At 45.6% G+C, this 18,890-nt stretch overlaps 1 protein-coding gene across 4 annotated transcripts in view; it reads left to right on the top strand.

The window, feature by feature from the left end:
• Positions 1-18,629, top strand: part of NBAS (NBAS subunit of NRZ tethering complex) — a 366,039-nt gene extending 347,410 nt beyond the window's left edge. For all 4 annotated transcript variants that reach the window (XM_040496113.1, XM_040496112.1, XM_040496111.1 and 1 more), the window contains 3 exons: positions 467-611; positions 7,139-7,267; positions 18,207-18,629. In XM_040496113.1, coding sequence (XP_040352047.1) covers positions 467-611; positions 7,139-7,267; positions 18,207-18,482 — 550 coding nt within the window. In that variant the 3' untranslated portion in view covers positions 18,483-18,629. The remainder of the gene's footprint in view (positions 1-466; positions 612-7,138; positions 7,268-18,206) is intronic.
• The last annotated feature ends 261 nt before the right edge of the window (positions 18,630-18,890 follow it).

The raw sequence follows: 18,890 nt of genomic DNA, 5'->3' as shown, positions 1-18,890 counted from the left end.
ATAATTCACAATTACAAACATCATTCATTGAATAAAGCAATTTTGCAAAGAAAACATTAAATTGCTCTTTCAGAATGAAAAAGAACTGAGGCCCAGAGAGGTTGGGTGGCTTCCCCAGCACTAAATGACTAGGCAGAGAGAGTTTCAGTGACTTCCCTGAGTCACCCAAGTAGGAAGCCAGGGAGCCGGCCTTTGGCCCGAGGGAGGCCTCTGCTCATAGTGTCTGCCCACGGCCTCCACGCTGCTGGGCACTTGGTAATGCCACAGCAAGCTGTTTTCTCTGTGAGATGTTCTCCCTTCTACAATACGGACTTGAAGGAGGAACGCAGCATCTAGATTGTGACTGTAGTTTGCCCAAAGCATTTTGCTTCAAAAGGTGGCATTTCTTCTCTCTTTAAAAATTCCGCACCGCAGTTGTTAGAGCGTTAATCATCCATTCCCAGTGTCTCGTGTTTTCCTCCCTCAGGTCCAGCATAACCAGCAATCCGTGGGTGAGACTGGCAACAGCCATGCTGACCAGGTGCACATCGGAGAACAAGGACGGACTGGGGAATGAGGTTTTGAGAATGTGCCGCTCTTTATATGACACCAAGCAGATGCTCCCCGCAGAGGTAAGCGGGTATTTCAAGTGGCTTTCCCGGGGGGGCATCCCTTTTCCTTGTCCAAACTCTTTATTAGAAGCAGTCATTAGCGACTCTGCTTGAGGAACACTTGGCTGAAGTTATCAGTAGGCAAAGGCCCATAATTTCCAGTAGATCAAATGAAGAAAAGTCGTATTGAAAGGATGCTCTGAAGCCGATTCCCTTTGCAAATCTTAGGGTGTGACTCAGCTTCCAGTTCCTCTTGGATGCCCTTTCATGTCTAACTCAAGCTTACGTCCCCAGGGGTCTGCGTAGCCAGCCCCTGTGTTGTCTCTGCCCGAACCGGACCAGGTGGTGATGGAGTGGGAAGCGTTAGCACCCCTCTGGGCAGGTGGCCAGCCGCTCTCGCTTTTCCGTGCTTTCTGCCATTGTTGTAGGAAGACCACATAACCACAATGTTTAATCTCTGTAAACACGATAAAGACTCAGCCACCTCCATTTTGACCACCATTCTCTCTCTGAGCCCATAATTTGGCTGTCACTGAGGCATTTGTTTAATGTATGTAAATTTGTACATTCTCAAATAAGTACATATTAATTACAGCTCCCTGCTGTGAATCTGACCTCAGCAGTGTGCTGTTTGAGCAACTTCTACATGTCTTAAATATAAGCATTTGGATAATGGCACTAAATTGATTAATTGGTTTTCAGGTTCCTGCCACATAGGAGGTAAACTTGAAAATAAAATTGTAAATATGATGCTTCGAATCCTCACAGTAATCACTCAAGGAAGATATTCTCATTATGAATGTACATTTAATGGATTGTTTTCTGAATGAGGGACCGGCTAAGTGTTTTCTGATCGAATTTTAAAATATTTTTTCCATTTAAAGGTTTCCAACCACCAGAATGACAAAATTCTTGTATAAAATATTTAAAGTACCAACAGCAGAAATAACTTCCCTTTATGCCAGAGTGTGTGATTTGCTTGTCTCCGCTACTTACCTACCTGCGATCTGTCGCACTGCACTGTGAGCACTGGAAGGGTGGGAACCGTGGCTGTGTCATCACTCACCTGCAGCGGGTTTCAACCTACTGTGTGGAGCGGGGACTCAGCACACTTTATTGCCCTCACTAGAGTGAGTGGTATGTACGTGATGAGGGGTTCACCTTCGCCTTACCATAACCTAAGATCAAGCACCGTTAGGTCAGGACCAAACCCCAGAAATGCCAGTTCTGCCGAATCTGAGTTAGGGAAGCACTATTTAGGCCCGACTGTCTCTGTATCGCAAGCTGGTGGTAATGGCAGTAAAACTAGCGTTTGCTACCACTCTTGGGCTTCAACTTCCATTGTCCCACTTAACCCTCTCCACCACTGGTAAGGAGGCTCCTTGACTTTCAGTTAACAGCTGATGGAACTGAGGCTCTGAGAGCAAAGGTCTGGCTCCTGGTCACTCGGGCAACAAAGGGCAGATCTGGTCATCAAACCGACGTTCCACTTGAATGCTTGGAACATAAATACTTCCTAGTGAGCCATGCTTCCTACGCTTGGGGTGTCTGCATATTGAATGTGCATGTTTTATGTGCTTGTATAAGCTTCATTGTCATCCCCCTTTTCTATGATACTTCCTTCAAGAATGGCCTGTAGTGTGTTAGCTCTAGTGTGTCGAGATCTCTATCATTACCTGGAGAATTTGGTTTTTATTTAAATACCCTCACTGGTTTGGTTTTACTACCGTTAGTTCTGAGGCAAGGAATGTAAGTTAGCTGAGAACATGGCCACTGCATCTTTGACCTTGACATCATACCATTCATTACATAATTGAGGTTCAGTAACAGTTACATGTGTTGTCTTGCAGCCACCCGGCAGCGGGTGATAAACATATCTGAGTGTCCAAAGCAGTAGTGAGAGCTGTCAGCATTGCATGTGAAGTTTAGGGGCGACCTTCGAGGACATGCAGGGAGAAGTATGTTGTTCTTCTTTTTATTGACCAACGCATTGTAAATTGTGCTCTGTTTCCTATTAAAAAAAAAAAAAAAGTTGGTGATTGAACGAGAAGTTAAATAACTATAATGATTCAGCTCCCTAATATGCTTCTATGGCCAGGTTGAGGTGCCTTGACAAATGGAATAATATTTTATTTACAGTGGTCCCGCTTAATCTCAGAATCATCGGACCAATGCTTCCCGAGTGTTTTAAGGAACTCAGAATACATAGCACAGTGCCTGAAGCACACGTCTATTAGAGTATTCCTCACACACCAGGGAAGGGGATTAGAGCCTGTCCTCTTTCTTGGGACTGGGAGCACCTGAAGGGCAGGGGATATCAGATGTACAAGAGCAGCAGGAGCCCTGGTGATGCAGCAAATTGTACTGTCCTTCTCCGGACTGGGCCACAGCGTGATCTGTGGCCATGAGAAAAGCGCCAGATGCTCTGCCCCTCCCTTTTCTGGCCCGGAAACAAACAAGGAGTTAGATCATGTGATCTCCGAGGGGACTCTAGTTCTGAGTATTCCCCAAGGTCTCCAGGCTTTTGAGGAGGCTGACTGGAGGCTCTTTCCAACTGCACCCAAAGCACCTAATCACGAGTTTCCATCAACCTCCGGTTCTCTTGGGGCAGGGGGGAAGGTACTGGATTAAAGCCCATGTTGAAGTAAGCCATTAGCGCTTCTCCGTTCCGGTTTGATAAGGTGAAAGATAATCATTATCAAACGAGTTGTGTTGCCACAGTGACTTTTCTTTATTTTCCTTACGCTGCCTCTCTTCTGTCTCGAATTTGGGTATGTTTACAGATTTTTTTTTTCTTAGGATGCCATGATTAAAAGAACCTTGCAAATGTTAGGTACTATTTTTATTGATTGTTAAAGGTGCTCAAATGTGAGTTAAAATGGTTACAGAGGAAGGAACATGGTAATTAATAAATGGAAATGTCTTCTTAAGTTTATTTTACCACCTTTGGAAATTACATTGTCTAATTTCAGAAGTGCATAATATTTAATATCACTCTGGTGGTAAAATGATCCATGACTCAATTTTTTAAAATTTATTACTTTTGGTTGCTCTACTCTGTGGTTTATAAAGTACGTTTGTCCAACTGTCTAGGACAGGGTACTTCATCCACATTTCCTGTCTCCCCACTGAGTTCCCATATTTAGAGATTGTTTTCTGTTCTTCATGACTCTTCAGAATGTCTTTATGCAATGCCTGCCGTTGTTCCTGGTTCTTGTTTACTTCCCGCCATGTTGGTTTTGCTGATGGAAAATATTACCAGAAGGATAAGATCAGTGCTGCTCGCAGATCATATTTCTATAGTCTTGAAAGTTCTGTATCCTTCTTAGCTTGTATCCATGGCAATATATGAAGCATTCTCAGGAATGGGGGAATTTCAGAATTAGAAACCAGCATAAAACAGATTCTTGGCATTTACAAATTTAAACTTCCAAGTTGCAGCTCTTTGTGACTGACCCTGAAAGCCCCTGGTTTTGCTGAAGTACAGCACGAACTAGAGTCACACATGCTTTGGGTCAGGTGTTTGGGAGTTAAAGGCCCAGCTAATGAGCAAGCCTAGCTAATCTGCAGCCTCTAAGTCTCAGTGTGATTGTTCTCTCTCATAGTTGAGGTACTTTTGATAGAGTCTAGAGTTGACTTGCAGATCAGATGACCTGCATCTCTGTGCCCCTCTGCTCTTGCTGTAGATCCTGCAGCACGTTTGGGTGCAGGATACCCCAGGACGAGCAGGAGGGCTGTGCAAGGACAGAAGGACCATTAGTGGACCGGTCCTGCTTCTTTGACAACCATCAGCCACAGGGACCATGCCTTGGGGACATCACCATGAATCACATTTGTGCGGGGTTCTGGCCTGGCTTTGGGCCCAGATGCACCTGTTCCTCTTAAGTCAAGGCCTCTCGTTCTGTATCTTGATGGCCAGACACGTTTGAGCTGGGAAGGTGCTGATGAGGTATTTTATGGTTCTCTTTGCTACTTTGTCCTTTCTTAGAGCTTCCCAGAACCCCCTGTAAATCTCCCAATAAACTCTTCTTGTAACACAGGGGAACATACCGAAGGACCTAGTAGAGTATTTAAATACAGAGTAAGTATTTAGCCAGTAACTGTTAGCTAAGAGATAGAAAGTACTCAGTAGCTCAAAAAGTACTCCTCCATTCTTGGATGTCCTTGACTTTATACTTCAGGTAAAGTATATTTCTATCAGCAAAACCATCATGGCCGTAAGTCAGCAAGTACCATGAGCAGTAACGGGCTAGACATAAACGCATTCTAAAGAGCCACGAAGAAAAAACAACCTTCTAAATACGGGAACTTAGGGGATGGGAAGTGGGGGCGAAGGGAAAGGTAAGTCCCTTTAAGTACCATGTCCCAGACAGGTAGGCACATGTACTTTGGCATAATCTGTCCATCATGCCTGCTCAGAGGGGTATACAGGTTATTTTGGTAAAAGTTGTCATCAAAGCTAAGGTCAGCCAAGTAATACGCTTAGTCTAAATATCATAAGTTGCTGGGAAATACCTGTTTACCTGTTACAGAGAACTTAGTGAGAAAATATGAGGGCTGGGAGGGAGTGATATACAAATATTTTTAGGTATAGTCTATACCAAGCAAATTTGGAATACAGAGAAGGGAAAATATCCTTGCCCTCAAGTGAGGCAGCTGAACAAATGAGTTAATTACAATATCGCAAGATGACAAATAGTGTAGTCGGAATATAGGAGTTGCCAAACGTCGGAGATCCGAGGCAGCTTGGTAGGAGATGGGGTTTTCCTGTGCCCTTTTCAGCGGAGCCTCAATGAACCAATAGGGGTCCATCAGAAAGAGAAACAGCAGAGGTCACCTCTTGTGCACAGACCCAGAGGTCTGCAGAAACTCAAAACTGTAGCTGTACCGTCAGGACACTGGCCACCTGCAGTTATTAAAACTTAAATTCAGGAAAATGGAATAAAAATTTTAAAGCAGTGCCTCATTTGCACCAGCCAGATCTCAAATGCTCATAAACGTGAGGCTCCTGGCTGCCATGTTGGACAGAATAGTCTGTTGTGGCCGCGAGGTCTCCTGGGCAGTGTGGTCTGAGCGCTGTCTGAGCAATGTGCAGGTGGGGGAACATCGCTGTGACATTCCAGGAGGAGGAGGTGGAGGGCGACAGAAGCAAGTTGGTGCAGGACAGCTGCGTGAAATTGTCGTGTGTGAGAGTCCGTATTTCCTCCTCCCAAATACTCTCTGTGGGCTGTGGCATCCTAGAGGACAGATCCGCATTTCTCTTTGGCCCAGGAGCTCGGTGACGTTCCTCGTAGGACCGTGTGCTTCAGGGCATACAGAGTGTGAGGTAGAATTCCATGATGCTTGAAGTGCACATTCTACAAACGTGTTCCCCAGCTGGTATTATCATTTCCACCCAAGTTCACGTAGTACAACCTTCCAGCCTGAAATTGAAGGCCTTGCTGATTTCCAGCAGAGATGTGCTAAGGAGAAAAGGGTAAAACACTCCAGTGAGTGGGATTCTGAAGAATGCTTTTCTCCTGGGGGCTTTGAATAGGAGCTTCTTCATGTCACCCTTGTTTTATCTAGACTTTATAATAATGTAAAGAAATTATTAAAATGTCATAAATTAGAGTGTTTCTTCTCTGGAATGCTGCTATTGGAGTAGCATAGGAGAAAGGCCAGTCCCATGGGGGACAGGGATTCTTAGTTTTCAAAAACAACCCCTGTTTTGTATAAGGAGGTTGCACTCTCTGTCTGGTCCTCAGTCCAGATGTTCTGTTCTTTCTGTTACAGCTACATTCAGGACACCGGGGGAGCATATAGCTCCGCGGAGAGGAAGAGCTTGCAGATATCCTGTGTTCTTGTACTTTTGTTGTGAAGGGCCATTGTTTGTTATCTTGTATAAACTCTTGCTCTCTGATGACGGGTTCAGCTAGGGTAATAAAGGGCTGAGAATAAAATTCAAATGCATTTTCAGTTTTTTGGACTACAGATACTTTTCATGAAACATTCAGTTCACCTTGACAGTAGAATTATAAACACGTTTTTCAATAGGTAAGTTGCTGATTCTTATTGTTGCAGAGGATAACTGGATCTTGGTGATAATATTAACAACCTGTAATCATTTGTATCATTTAAGTGTCTACACACACACACACACACACACACACACACACGCATGCACACGCACGCATGCATACGCATGCATGCATGCAGGCACGAAACTGCAAAGTAGATATAATTACCTCCATTTTACTTGTGAGGAAACTAGGGCTCTGAGAGATTAGGAGAATAGATTACAGTCCTGTGTCCACCCGGAGGGAGACTTTGCAGCTGTTAAATGCAATATCTGGTGAATATCAAGTGAATATCTGATAGGGCCGAAAGATCTTTACAATATACGTGGTGAAGTGAGTGAAGCAGATACCAAACAATCTGTGTGGTCCCGTGTGCGCTTTCTGCACACACCCTCCTAGAAAAGGTGTGGAAAGACGCCGCCAAATTAGCACCTGGCATCCGGGGTGCCTCCTGCCTGCTTGCTCACGTAACTGCCCTTGTGGTTCCAGGGTGTGAGGGCGCTGAGCTCACTGCTGCTCAGCCAGTCCCTGCCGCTCCCAGCCCTGAAGCTTCTCCTCGAGAGCCAGGACGACGGCCTTCACGCCACGGCGCTGGAGCACATCACCGCCTTCGTCCAGGTATCCCCGGTGGAGTTTACCGTTGCTTGTGCTTCGGAGAAACGAATTAGCATTGTCATTCTCAGAAATAACATCCGTGATTGAGTTAAGGCTGTTTTGTCTGCGGTATTCTCTGACCACGCTGTTTCTGTTTTGTCTAAGAAGTAAATATTTGTTTATTCTATAAACATTTACTAAACCTCTCTCATGAACCAGACTCTGTGTTCATGTGCTGAGAATACAAATCCGAATGATGAAGCAGTTTCTCTGGAGAAGCCAGTGTATTGTATATCCTTTAAAGAAATGTCAGAGCAGCCCAGGACAAGTGGACGTGTCCTTGCCACTTGAAATGTAGATCACAGGAATTTGTCGCGTCAGGCAGGATTCTGTGCCTGGATGTATGTGTTTGGTTGCCTGCTAATTAAAGGTGAGACAGTGGCTGCTGGTAATGTTTACTGGCACCTTCTAAAATCTCAAGCCCTGTTTCCCCTGGCAAGCTAACGCGCCGTTGAAGCAGTGTCTGGGCTTGAGAAATGACGTACTAAAGTCAAGGCTTGAGATTTCTCCCTCAAGGCTGGTTGTCTTGTTATCGTGATTAAGGAAGAAACTTTCACTTCCCTTTTCAAATTTTACACTTTAGAAATAGGTAGCTCAGAGTTGTGTTTTAATGAATTTCCATTGTATGATCCTTACTGAAATCCTTCTGTAGAGATCATTCTTTCACTGTAAAATTTGTGTGTGTGTGTGTCTTTGTGAGTGTGTACACACACAGATATAATTTTAGGTATGCGTGTATACTCACACACATGTACGCACACACACAATTATATTTGTTTTCTTTTTTTTTAACAAAAATGTTAGAGGATGTTTTCTAGGGACAAGAGAGAAGAAGAGAATTCTAGAACCTGGGTACATACTTGCCAAACAAGACCATGAAGAGATTTAATGACAACGGATACAGAAAGTTAGGTCTATGGTTACAGAAAGTAGACAATAATTCCATTTGGAAATTGTCATAATGAGCAAAATGAAAAGAATCTAATGCATTTATTCATTGAGATGTATTTCTGAAATAATATAAAGCTTCTGCAAACATTTTTATGACCACTCTTCATTATCACTGATGATTGATCATAGCAGGGGCCTCTTTGGAAACAAGGCATTAGTAGGGAGTAGAGGGGACCTGTCTGCTGTAATCCCCCATCCAACTGTGCTCAGATAAACCCTGCATAGTGTTGGGAATGGACAAGAACCTAAGAATTACAATGTTTTTTTTTTCTTTAGCCCATTTTTTATTGCAAATCCAAGAAATTAGGAAGAAGGGAGAAACAGAAGAAAATCAGGCTGCATGTTTTCAGTGCTTTTCCTTCTCCCCACTGTCATCTCTTAGTGTCTCTGCTTAGGCATTCCCACTAAATTGGCCATGGGCCTGAGAAGACTACAGTGATGTGTTATCCATCACCCTTCTGTACTCATCCTGCATGGAGCTCCCTTAGTGCATCCTAAATTCCAGAGGCGAGTAGATCAGGTTTCATTGTAAAGATTCTTCATCCCAAATGCATCCGTGAGGACTGCAACTAGAACTGGGGCTCCCCACCTGCAGACTGGCTTTGCTGCACACACGTACCCACGCACACCCCTGACACACATGCTCACACCCCCCCCACATGCTCACACACGCCCTTGACACATAGTCTCACACGCACACACACACACACACCCCTGACACACACTCATGCACACACATATACTCTCTCTCTCTCTCTCCCACACACACACACACACACACACACTCACACACACCCACGCACACCCTCTACCACTGGCTATCACAGTAAGAAACCAAGTGGGAACACTGCAGCACCCAAGTCATTTGTAAATGGTGCTGAGTTACCTCCATAACACTTCCGTGTCATGTGCAGCATTGGGCTAAAGCTCTGTGGTTGTGAAATAGCCCTTCAGACAGTGGGTGGTTTGTCTGGGGTTGTGACGATGACACCCAAAACCTCAGTGGCCTTCAGATCCACAAATCAAAACCGGAGATGCCAGTTGCTGAGGTGAGTTACTTACCGACCACTGAGGCCCTTACCTGGGGGAGGTTGGTAATGGCACTTAACTGTAATTCCCTGCACTGAGGTTGAGTTTTTACATTAGGCCAACCCATCTGTGACCTTAAAATGTGTTCATGGAAATGCTGAGTATCGTCAGACCTTGTGCATCCTCCCAAGAGCTGAAGTTTGGCAGGGTTTTCCAGTTTTTAAAAATTTTTAACTTTTTGGGGCGCCTGGGTGGCGCAGTCGGTTAAGCGTCCGACTTCAGCCAGGTCACGATCTTGCGGTCCGTGAGTTCGAGCCCCGCGTCGGGCTCTGGGCTGATGGCTCAGAGCCTGGAGCCTGTTTCCGATTCTGTGTCTCCCTCTCTCTCTGCCCCTCGCCCGTTCATGCTCTGTCTCTCTCTGTCCCAAAAATAAATAAACGTTGAAAAAAAAAAAGATTAAAAAAAAATTTTTAACTTTTTTATTTTGAGATAATTTTAAATTCGCATTCAATTGGAAGAAATAGTACAGCGGGATCTCTTGTACCCTTCACATGGTTTCCCTTGATGGTAACATGTTGCATAGCTGTAGTGCAATGTTCTGATTCAATCTCTGGACCTTATTCAGATGGCAGTGGTTTTACAGGCACTCACTTGGGTGTGAAGTCCTGTGCAATATTGTCCCATGGAGATTTGTGTCACCACCACTACGGTCAAGACACAGAGCAGCTGCATCCCAGGGATCTTTTGTGGGGGACCCTTTGTGGCCACAGCCACCTTCTCCCTCCCCCACATGCTCCCCCCCCGCCCCCAGCAACCTGTGACAACTACTGATCTGTTCTCCATCTCTGTCACTTTGTCACTTCAAGAATGCTCTATAAATGAAATAAGAGCGTAGCTGTAGTTCACCACTGCTCTCCCAGCACCATTAAAAGGTGATGTGACCCTTCTCTAAGGGCAGAGTTTCAGTAGGCCTTTTTACAGGACTCCTGACTAGCTGTCTTTATTCTGTCTTATTAAATTTTTTTTCTATTTGAAATCATATGTGGTATTGCAATGAAAAACAGAATAACATTTGCTTTTTTGTTTGTTTTTATTTTGCTATTCACTCTGTCCATTAGTAGAGGGCCTGGGTTCATTAGTAACTTCAGTTTCTCCCTTGTGGTTATTGACGGTAGTTCCTGTTGACATTAAAAGACAAAACCAAGGGACTCCTCTGGTAGGCAGCCGCGCCTGCGCAGCACGCGCCACGTGCTTGATGTTGGCACGTGTTACTTCACTATTGGTTACAAGAGGCTGACAGCTTTACAGGTGTTTACAGCTCAGCGGGTGGTGCGTTAAGTGCTGATGCCAGAGATTGGACCGCCATTTCTTCATTTCCTTCTCGAAGCTTTTCTGAAATTGCCTGCCTCTAGTGTTCAGCATGTAACCTCTTACAAATGGCCAGCAGCCTCTTTGCTGGAGCAAGAGAAAGTCTTTCTTAGAGCTTATATTGTCGATGAATAATTAAAACCCCGGCGTGGTGCAGATCTTCCTCAGCTAACCATGGGCTTACGTCCCAATAAATCCATCGCAAGTTGGGAATATCGTGAGTCAAAAGGGCACTTACTGCATTTAACCTACCAAATACTGGAGCTTAGCCTCACCTGCCTCACTTGTGCTCGGAGCACTTCTGTTAGCCAACAGTCGGGCAAAATCATGTAACACAAAGCCTGCTTTATAACGAAGTATGAATGTGTCATATAATTTACTGAAGACTGTCCTGAAAGTGAGAAACGGAACGGCCGTCCGGGTGCAGAAGATGTGTCAGCATATTGGTTGTTGACCCTTGTGGTCGTGTGGCTCATGGGGAGCCGCGGCCGCTGCCACCACCCACCACCATGAGAGAGGATCATACTGGGTATTACTAGCCCAGGAAAAGATGCAGAATCAAAGTGGTGCTTCTACTGAATGTGTATCGCTTTTGCACCACTGTGAAGTCAAAAAATTGTAAGAGTGTTGCGAGTCAGGGGCCTTCGGTATGGACTGCTGGGTTCCCTCGTCCATCAGCCCCAGTGAGATTCGAGCTTACCTCCAAAACTTTCTTCTTTCCAAGAAGAATCTTCCTGCTGCTGTGTTTGAATCTCGTCTCTGGAGTATTTTCCACTGGGAAAGTCACTCACTCGCTCATTTCCTCAGAGTAAGCAGACATCGATCGCTAAGAGTTCTGTATACCGAAACCCCCCGTTTCATAATTCCGGACTTGTGGTAGCTTTGCTCGTCACTCCTTCCTCCTCGTCAGTGCTGCTCACCGCCTCTGCCCGGCCTCCATCCTGGGGCCTGTCCTGGACTGCAGTGCCTAGTGAAAGAAGAATTCAAGGGGTGACAGATGAGGGGTTACAGACCTTGTCACCTAATTAAGCATTCCTCTCTGAAGCTAGTGACAACCCGTGTCTTTCCAGTACTGGCTCTTTTCCCGACATCGTTACGGGCACATCCTCACCTTATCTTCTTACTAATCTTGTGAAAAGGTGGCATTCTAGTTTCACAGATGGAAACACACACCCAGAGGTCATACAGCTAGGAATGGCTGGAGCTGAAATTTAAACTGTAGATCCAGTGTTCAAAGTCTGTAAGGCTGCTTGCATTCCTGTGGCGAGGCAGGCTGTCTTATCCTGGAAACGGGTTGTCTCTGCAGAGAAATGAAATTGCTGAGAGCATCTCGAATCATATTAGCTCTGAGCTGGTCTAATAAGTGGCCCACTATAGGGCTTCCTTTTTCAAACCCACTAGGAAACCTGGGTCTTGGGTGAGCACTGCTGGGGGCTGAGAGCTTACCACCTCCCGGGGTGCTCTCGGCCATTTTTTGATAAACCTCATAGTAAGGGAGCACCTCTGGATTGGGATTGAAAGCTGCACCTTTACCTTGAACATGTTGATTTTGGCCCTGCCCGATGGAGTTGCTCAGGATTAGATGCCTCCATGGACAGTCCTTCACATATTTAGCATTGGTGACTCTTAGCCTCTTTTGTCTTGCCTTGAGGCACTGGAGCCCACAGACATCACTTACACTGCACTGTGTCTAGATCAGAGGAGGGAGAGCCTTAAAGATGCTCAGGAAAACACGTTTGGATTAACATTGTTATGCAAAACCAAGAAACCTTCTTCCTTTCTTTGTCTCCTCTTTAACTCTATCCAGGCTTCCAACTAGTCCCTCCCTGAGGGACTGTTGAGAGTCTGTTCCACCCTGAAGAGCTCCCTCAATACTGCCTTCTCACAGTTCTCAGCTGAATGCCTCTGGTGACAGGCAGCTCACTCCCTGTCAGTTAATCTATTCGATTTCTAGGCCTCATTGGTGGTTGATTGACTTACTTAGTGTGAGCAGATGTGCTAAGCATCCATTGTGCTAGCCTGTTAGTGTGTGTAGGAGTGAGGAATGGGCAGGATGTTTGTGAAGATAAAATAAAATCACATCCTCTATTTAAAGGAATGATATGGAGATTCATATGTGAAATAACAGCACAAGAAACGAAGGTAGGAACAGGGTAAGTACAAAGTGTGGAACCGGCAAAACTCAGGGCCCACGATGCAGTGTTTGCTGTGGTCATAGAAGCGATCAGACTCGGCTTTTCAAAGATTCTCTCTCAATGTTAGAGCAGAAGTTAGATGATTTGCCCTAATTTTGGTTTCAGAAGAGGCATACTGTGAAATCCCGTGCTAGGAGAGGCTGGTATTTATGCTGAGAAGTGGAGTCTGAATATCTTTCAAATAAACAGAAAACAAAAGAAACCCTGCAGGCATTTTCCTTATCCGAGTATACATTCGTGCTGCCCTTTTATTTTTCTGCCCTTGCAGTTGATGTTTAATAACTTTTATTAGTAGCAGTATATGTAAAAATGAGACAGGTACCCTGTCCTCCAGCAAACAGTGAAATAATAGTACATAATCTTCTGCAGAATTATTGGAATGAGGCCCTGCATACATTTCAGGTACCTACCGAATTTCAGCTTACCTCATCACTATAATTACTCTTAGTTTTGTATAGATCCATAAAGTCGGAGACTTTAATTCAGAGAAAGTTCATTACCTGTTGTTGAAACTGGAATTAAGAAGATAACGTTTTAATGGCTTGGAAGATGATAGCACTTTGTGCTTTAATAGATTTATTTCCCAAGATCTGCAAAGTTTCTTTTATTCTCAAAAATTAATTGCTGACAGAAGAAACAATCAGTGACCAAGATGGCAAGCATTTTGTCATTTTATGATAGATGTATGTCCTCTCCTTCTGGAACATGCATCATGCCTGGTTTGTCTGACTGTAACAACTTTGGCCATTTACTGAACTTGAACTGTGCACCAGGCATTGTGTTAGGCGCTTAAAAACGTAGATTATCACAACCCGCAGGGATAGTCTGAGGTCTACGGGTCTGGGGCTCAGAGAGATTGTCCTTAACAGGGTCACACAGCTGTCCAGCAAAGAAACCAGGATTGGAAATTAGTCTCTAGCCCAAAGTCTGTCTTCTCTTCCCAAGACCAGACTGCCTCTGACTCGAATTCCGAGTTATTTGATCAGAGGAATTAAATCAGCTGATCCTCCTGGACTTGTCTCATATTTATTTCCAACATCCAGCTGAGTCCAGAAATGACAGAACATATTTTTTTCCTCAAGCTCTAAAAGCACCAATCAAGCAAATGTCAGGAATGTGTGATTTTCTACAGACTGTATACCAAAATAAGTCTTGATCAATTAAAAAGTTACGTATTTTTAAAAGTCAGTAAAATGTGTGTGTGTGTGTGTGTGTGTGTGTGTATGTGTGTATGGGATCCTTTGAGGAATTCTACTAAAACTTTTAATATTTAAAGCAATAGAAAAAAATCATAAACGAACAGTTTTTTTCCTGACATTATAAAAATGTAAAACTTCTGTAAAACAAATAATAAAAACAGAATAGCAAACAGATTATAATGTTTATTACAACTAAAATCAGGGTCGATAATTTAAGTTCTAGAACTCAGAGAAAGCATTTACATTAAAAAAATTGATTTTTGGTATTTCGATAATATCAGACATTTAAAAACAACTGACATACCCGTAGCAGGAGAAGGTATATAACTGTTCTGTCTCTTCCATAGACTATTTTGTAGCCATTGCGATCTTTAAGAATGAAAACTGTGTACAAGCACTTACGAATCTTTCAATATATCGTGAATGAAGCAGACCACAAAACCTCTGCACGTGGAGAATTACTAGAGAGGAAAGGAGGGGGGTCATTTTCCTGTGGGAGCCACATGTAGAGGACTTGTTTTTTCAAACCACTTCTACCTTTTCTTTTTTTCTTGATTTGAAAAAGGAAAACACACTGGGCTAGAATGAGGGATGGGTAGCTACCAGACTTGTAGTACTTTGTTAGAATTTCAGTCAAAAACAAGAAAAATGAAGAAAAGTTGAAGCTCAACACATTAAGCAGGCAGCTCGGAATGCGGCCGTCATGCTTGGGAAGGTCTGGGGCACCGCTGGGCACCCTGCCGGACTGAGGACAGTGACTCAGTCTGGCCTTGGCGCCCCCAAGGCAGGAGGCCTGGTGTGGGACCTTGGCCAATCCATTTCTTCTCTGACCCTCAGGCCCCTCTTCTTTAAGATGCAGTTGTTGGAACGAGTCCTCACAAAGGCCATCCTTCTTTCTGTGTTCTTTCTCTATTTTGTCCCAAATGTGCACAGTATAAGTGTCTACACGGTATTTCCTGTGTACGTGACAATTACAAAGTATGCTCTGACCATTCTGTACCTTTTGCAAAGGGCCAGAGCCTGGTGCAAGGTCAGAGAAAGGAAATAGAACAAAGGCAGCCACTCCCATTTTCTCAGGACCTGATTACGAGAAGCTAAACCAGAATGTCCCCCTAGGCCTTGGCCGGGCCACCACAGAGCTCAGTGGAGGTCAGCAACATCTGAGTGGGCCAGGGCCCAAGGGGAATCATTGTATTTCATTTCTGTGACTTCTGCCTTGGGCTTGCTTGCTGGCTGGCTTGCTTGCTTTCTATTAATGTTTTATTATTTATATTTGAAAGAGCAAGCATGAGCGAGGGAGGGGCAGAGAGGGAGACAGAGGATCCAAAGCAGGCTCTGTCCTCAGAGTGCAGAGCCCAATGCGGGGCTGGAACTCAGGAACCATGAGATCATGATGTGAGCCAAAGTCCGACACTTAACCTACAGAGCCACTCAGGCACCCCTTCTGTTTTCTTAGTCAAGGGAGTGGACCAAGAGCTTTGAGAGGGTCGGTGCTTGGCTGCCCGCCCCTGACCCCAACCTGGCCAGCAGGAAACCGATTTCGAGGATGTCCTCGCCCTGGAGAGAAGCAAACAGAAGAGAGGGATAAGAGGAGCAGTAACTGTGAGCATTGACAGAACCCCTGTCTCTTCCTCAAGCTGGAAAAATCCATCACTCCCTTTCTAGGAGTCTTTCAGACCCCCAAAGGAAGGGTTCGTGAGGAAACAGAGAGAATAATAAAGGTGTCCTAGCCTTGACGACTTATTCAGGGCAGCGGAGAATGTATTGCCCTGCAGTGTTTGGATTCTGAGTCTTTTATCTGTCTATTTTATCAAACATTTGCCTGTAGCATCCTGGCACACATTTGTTCCCTCCTAGAGGGCTGGGTGCAGGGATTCTTTGTTTTTAAGGGTGAACCAAAAAAATACACAGTAACTCAGGTGCCCTATGTGTGTGCGTGCACATGTGCTCAGGAAAGCAGTAGTGTTCAAGGAAAGGGTGAGAGCTTTAGGGTTACTCATTCTTGGATTCATCCTACAAGTCTTGCTGAGCCCCCAGCTGTGGCCAACACTGTTCTGGCCATGGGGGATGCAGGGATAAACAAGGAAGACGAGATCGTTGCTCTGGAGGTAAACAAATAATACACAACTAGTCAAGGATGAGGGCTCATTGTCCAGCTCACCGTTCAGCAGCCACATGACATTGGGCACATTGACTTTGACCTCACTGAACTGGCTTCTTCATCCATCAAATGAGATTGTAACTGTCTTGCAAGGATGCTTTAAGGTTGAGACTGAGTGCTCACTGGCACGTGGATGGCCCTCAGCAAATGGAAGACACTGTGACAGTGGGGGCAGCACTCACATAGGGTCAAGACTCCTGTTTCCTAGCTCTGAAGAAGAGAGGGAGGGAAGCTGGAAGGAAAGAAGAGACACAGAACCCATAAGCAGACTCCAGTGGAGAGTGCTCACCGGTCTTCCACAGCCCTTTCCTTTCCCACCATCCCACCTCTACAAACAAAAACCAGCAAGAGATGCTAAATTGAGCTCAACCTAAGTGTCTTCCTGAGTCCGAAGTGGATGAGCTGCATGTGCTCGTATTGACAAAAGCACGAGGCCCAGGGTTTGCAAGAGACCCTTCAGTCCTGGAATCTGGCTCTGTTCAGATCCTCTGCTGGGATAGTGCTCTTAGGGTGTACTTGTGCCATTGACAAAAGTGTGACAGCATTCAATGATGCGGGTTCGTCCAGCCATGTAACAACAGTTGATTAAACTGGATGCTGGGAGAGGAGGATAAAGCCTCTGTGCCCTGAAGAAGCCCCCAGTCTGGCAAGGGAGCCAGACCTACAAATTACTCCCGCAGAAGAACATCTGTAAGGAAGGAGGAATCAGCTTAGGTGAGACACGTAGGGAAAATGTCACCCAGGAGATGGCCTTGAAACTGACGTTGCGGTTGGTTTTAAAGGATCACTAAGTTGCAGGAAAGATTGATACTCTCTGACAGCGGGCGGTGACTCTCATTCTCAGAACAGCTCTGGCTTTCATTCTTGCAGTCCATAGATGCAGTTGACCTCGTCTTCAGTAGCATTTCTTCCTTGTCACAGAACATGCAGGACGAGCACCCTGTGAACAGTTGTATAACATAGTTGGCCCAAACATTAGTTCATTGGCTTTGAAATGCCACATTATTCCTGTGGTCCCTACAACCAAAATTGCTAAAAATGCTCAGTGACATTAGGGAGGACTGTCCTCAAGCTGTTTTATGACAGCCCCATGTAAATGAGGAGCTCCGGATTTTGACGTGCGACGAATGTTGACTTGATTCCTTATAGAAAAAAATGTGGAAATAATAGAAAATAGAAAAGCGTATGCTAAGTGTCAACCCTGTCGAAAACCATACAGAGACTAAGCAGAGAAGACCAGGGAGGAAACACAGAGGATATCCGAGCTGAAAGAACCTGTAAAACAGGCCACATGACATTGGTCTCCAAAATACAAAAATGTCTTAAAAAGGTAAGTTGGGTACTGAGCTTTCTAGAGGCTTAAGCAAGAACGACCTAAAGCCTTCCTGTCCGTCTTCCTAGTTACATCAGTGGGGTTGATGGATATATTTTCTCAGTGGAGTAAACAGGTTTTTCTGTTGTAGAAAGAATTGTTTGCCTGGGCCTCTACATACAGCAGAGGTTTGGGGTTAAAGAAAATGGGCCGTGGCGAAGCACCAACGAGATGGTAACTGTGGTTGTTGAAAGCCTGGGCTCTGAAGTCGAGACTGGCCTGAATTCAGCTTCCGTCCTGGCCGCATGACTTGCCACGATGTGTGCCAGCGTTCTTACCCCTCCTTTCCCTGATCCGTGACTTCCAGGGCTGATGGGGACACAGTTGGCAGTTTCTGGCCCTCGGTGTTTGATAGCTGTGGCAGCGGCTCGGGGCTCTTGGCACGTGGCTGCGTCTGCTGCTGCCGGGGAACCGTGTCTGTGGTCCCGTGTGTGTGTGTGAGCTCAGGCTCGTGCCCCCGTGTGTGCTCTTTGGCGTGAGCACCGTGAACCCCGGTGAAGGGTGCAGGATGATGAAAGCGGAAGAAAGGCGGCGTGGAGCAGCCAGTGGGGGGCGTGCGTGATGAGTTCTCTGGCAGGAAGAAGTGAGCAGGGCCCCTCTCATGTTTTGCCTGTCTCATTTCTTGAAGGTGAATGACTCCAACTGCGACCAAGAACTTCTTTCCCTGCTCCTGGACGCCAGGCTGCTGGCCAAGTGCATCTCTACTCCCTTCTACCCGCGAATCATCGAGCACCTCTTGGCCAGCCCGCAGCAGGGGCCCTGGGATGCGGAGGGGCTGGCCAGACACCTGCGGGAGGCCGGCCACGGAGCCGAAGCTGGGTCGCTCCTTCTGGCCGTGCGGGGGACGCACCGGGCCTTGCGAACCTTCAACGCGGCGCTCAGCGCGGGAGAGCACTGGGTGTGAGTCTGGTCTGGACCTGCGTGGTCGAGGTTTCTCAGCCACCCGGTGGGAAGGAACCCCAAAGCCAAATGCTGTTCCATGGGCCACGTGTGCACCTGCTGATCGTTCTCAGTGGTTCCAAAAATGCAAATAAAGCTGTATATAAGTGATGAGTGTCGTGTACACGTTTTCTTTCTGGCCGTGACCGGTCAATGTACTTTCTTCTTGACTAAGAGACTCGACTCCTCACCCTTTATTCAGAACCGTCTTTTCTGGATACAATACAGCAAATAAAGACATTTGGATGTGGAGGTGGGTAGGGCTGCACTAGAAACGGAGTGTGTGTGGGATGGTCACTGGTTGGAGCAGATGTCCTGGGATGGAGGAGGAATGCCTCAAGTTAGTTATACAACTTTGGGCAAGGTTCTCTAC

The sequence above is a fragment of the Herpailurus yagouaroundi genome, unplaced genomic scaffold (genome assembly GCF_014898765.1).
Source record: "Herpailurus yagouaroundi ecotype Mexico unplaced genomic scaffold, PumYag 188, whole genome shotgun sequence".
Lineage (NCBI taxonomy): Eukaryota > Metazoa > Chordata > Mammalia > Carnivora > Felidae > Herpailurus > Herpailurus yagouaroundi.
Note: the sequence above shows the minus strand (reverse complement) of the source record. Positions and strands in the feature narration are given on the sequence as shown.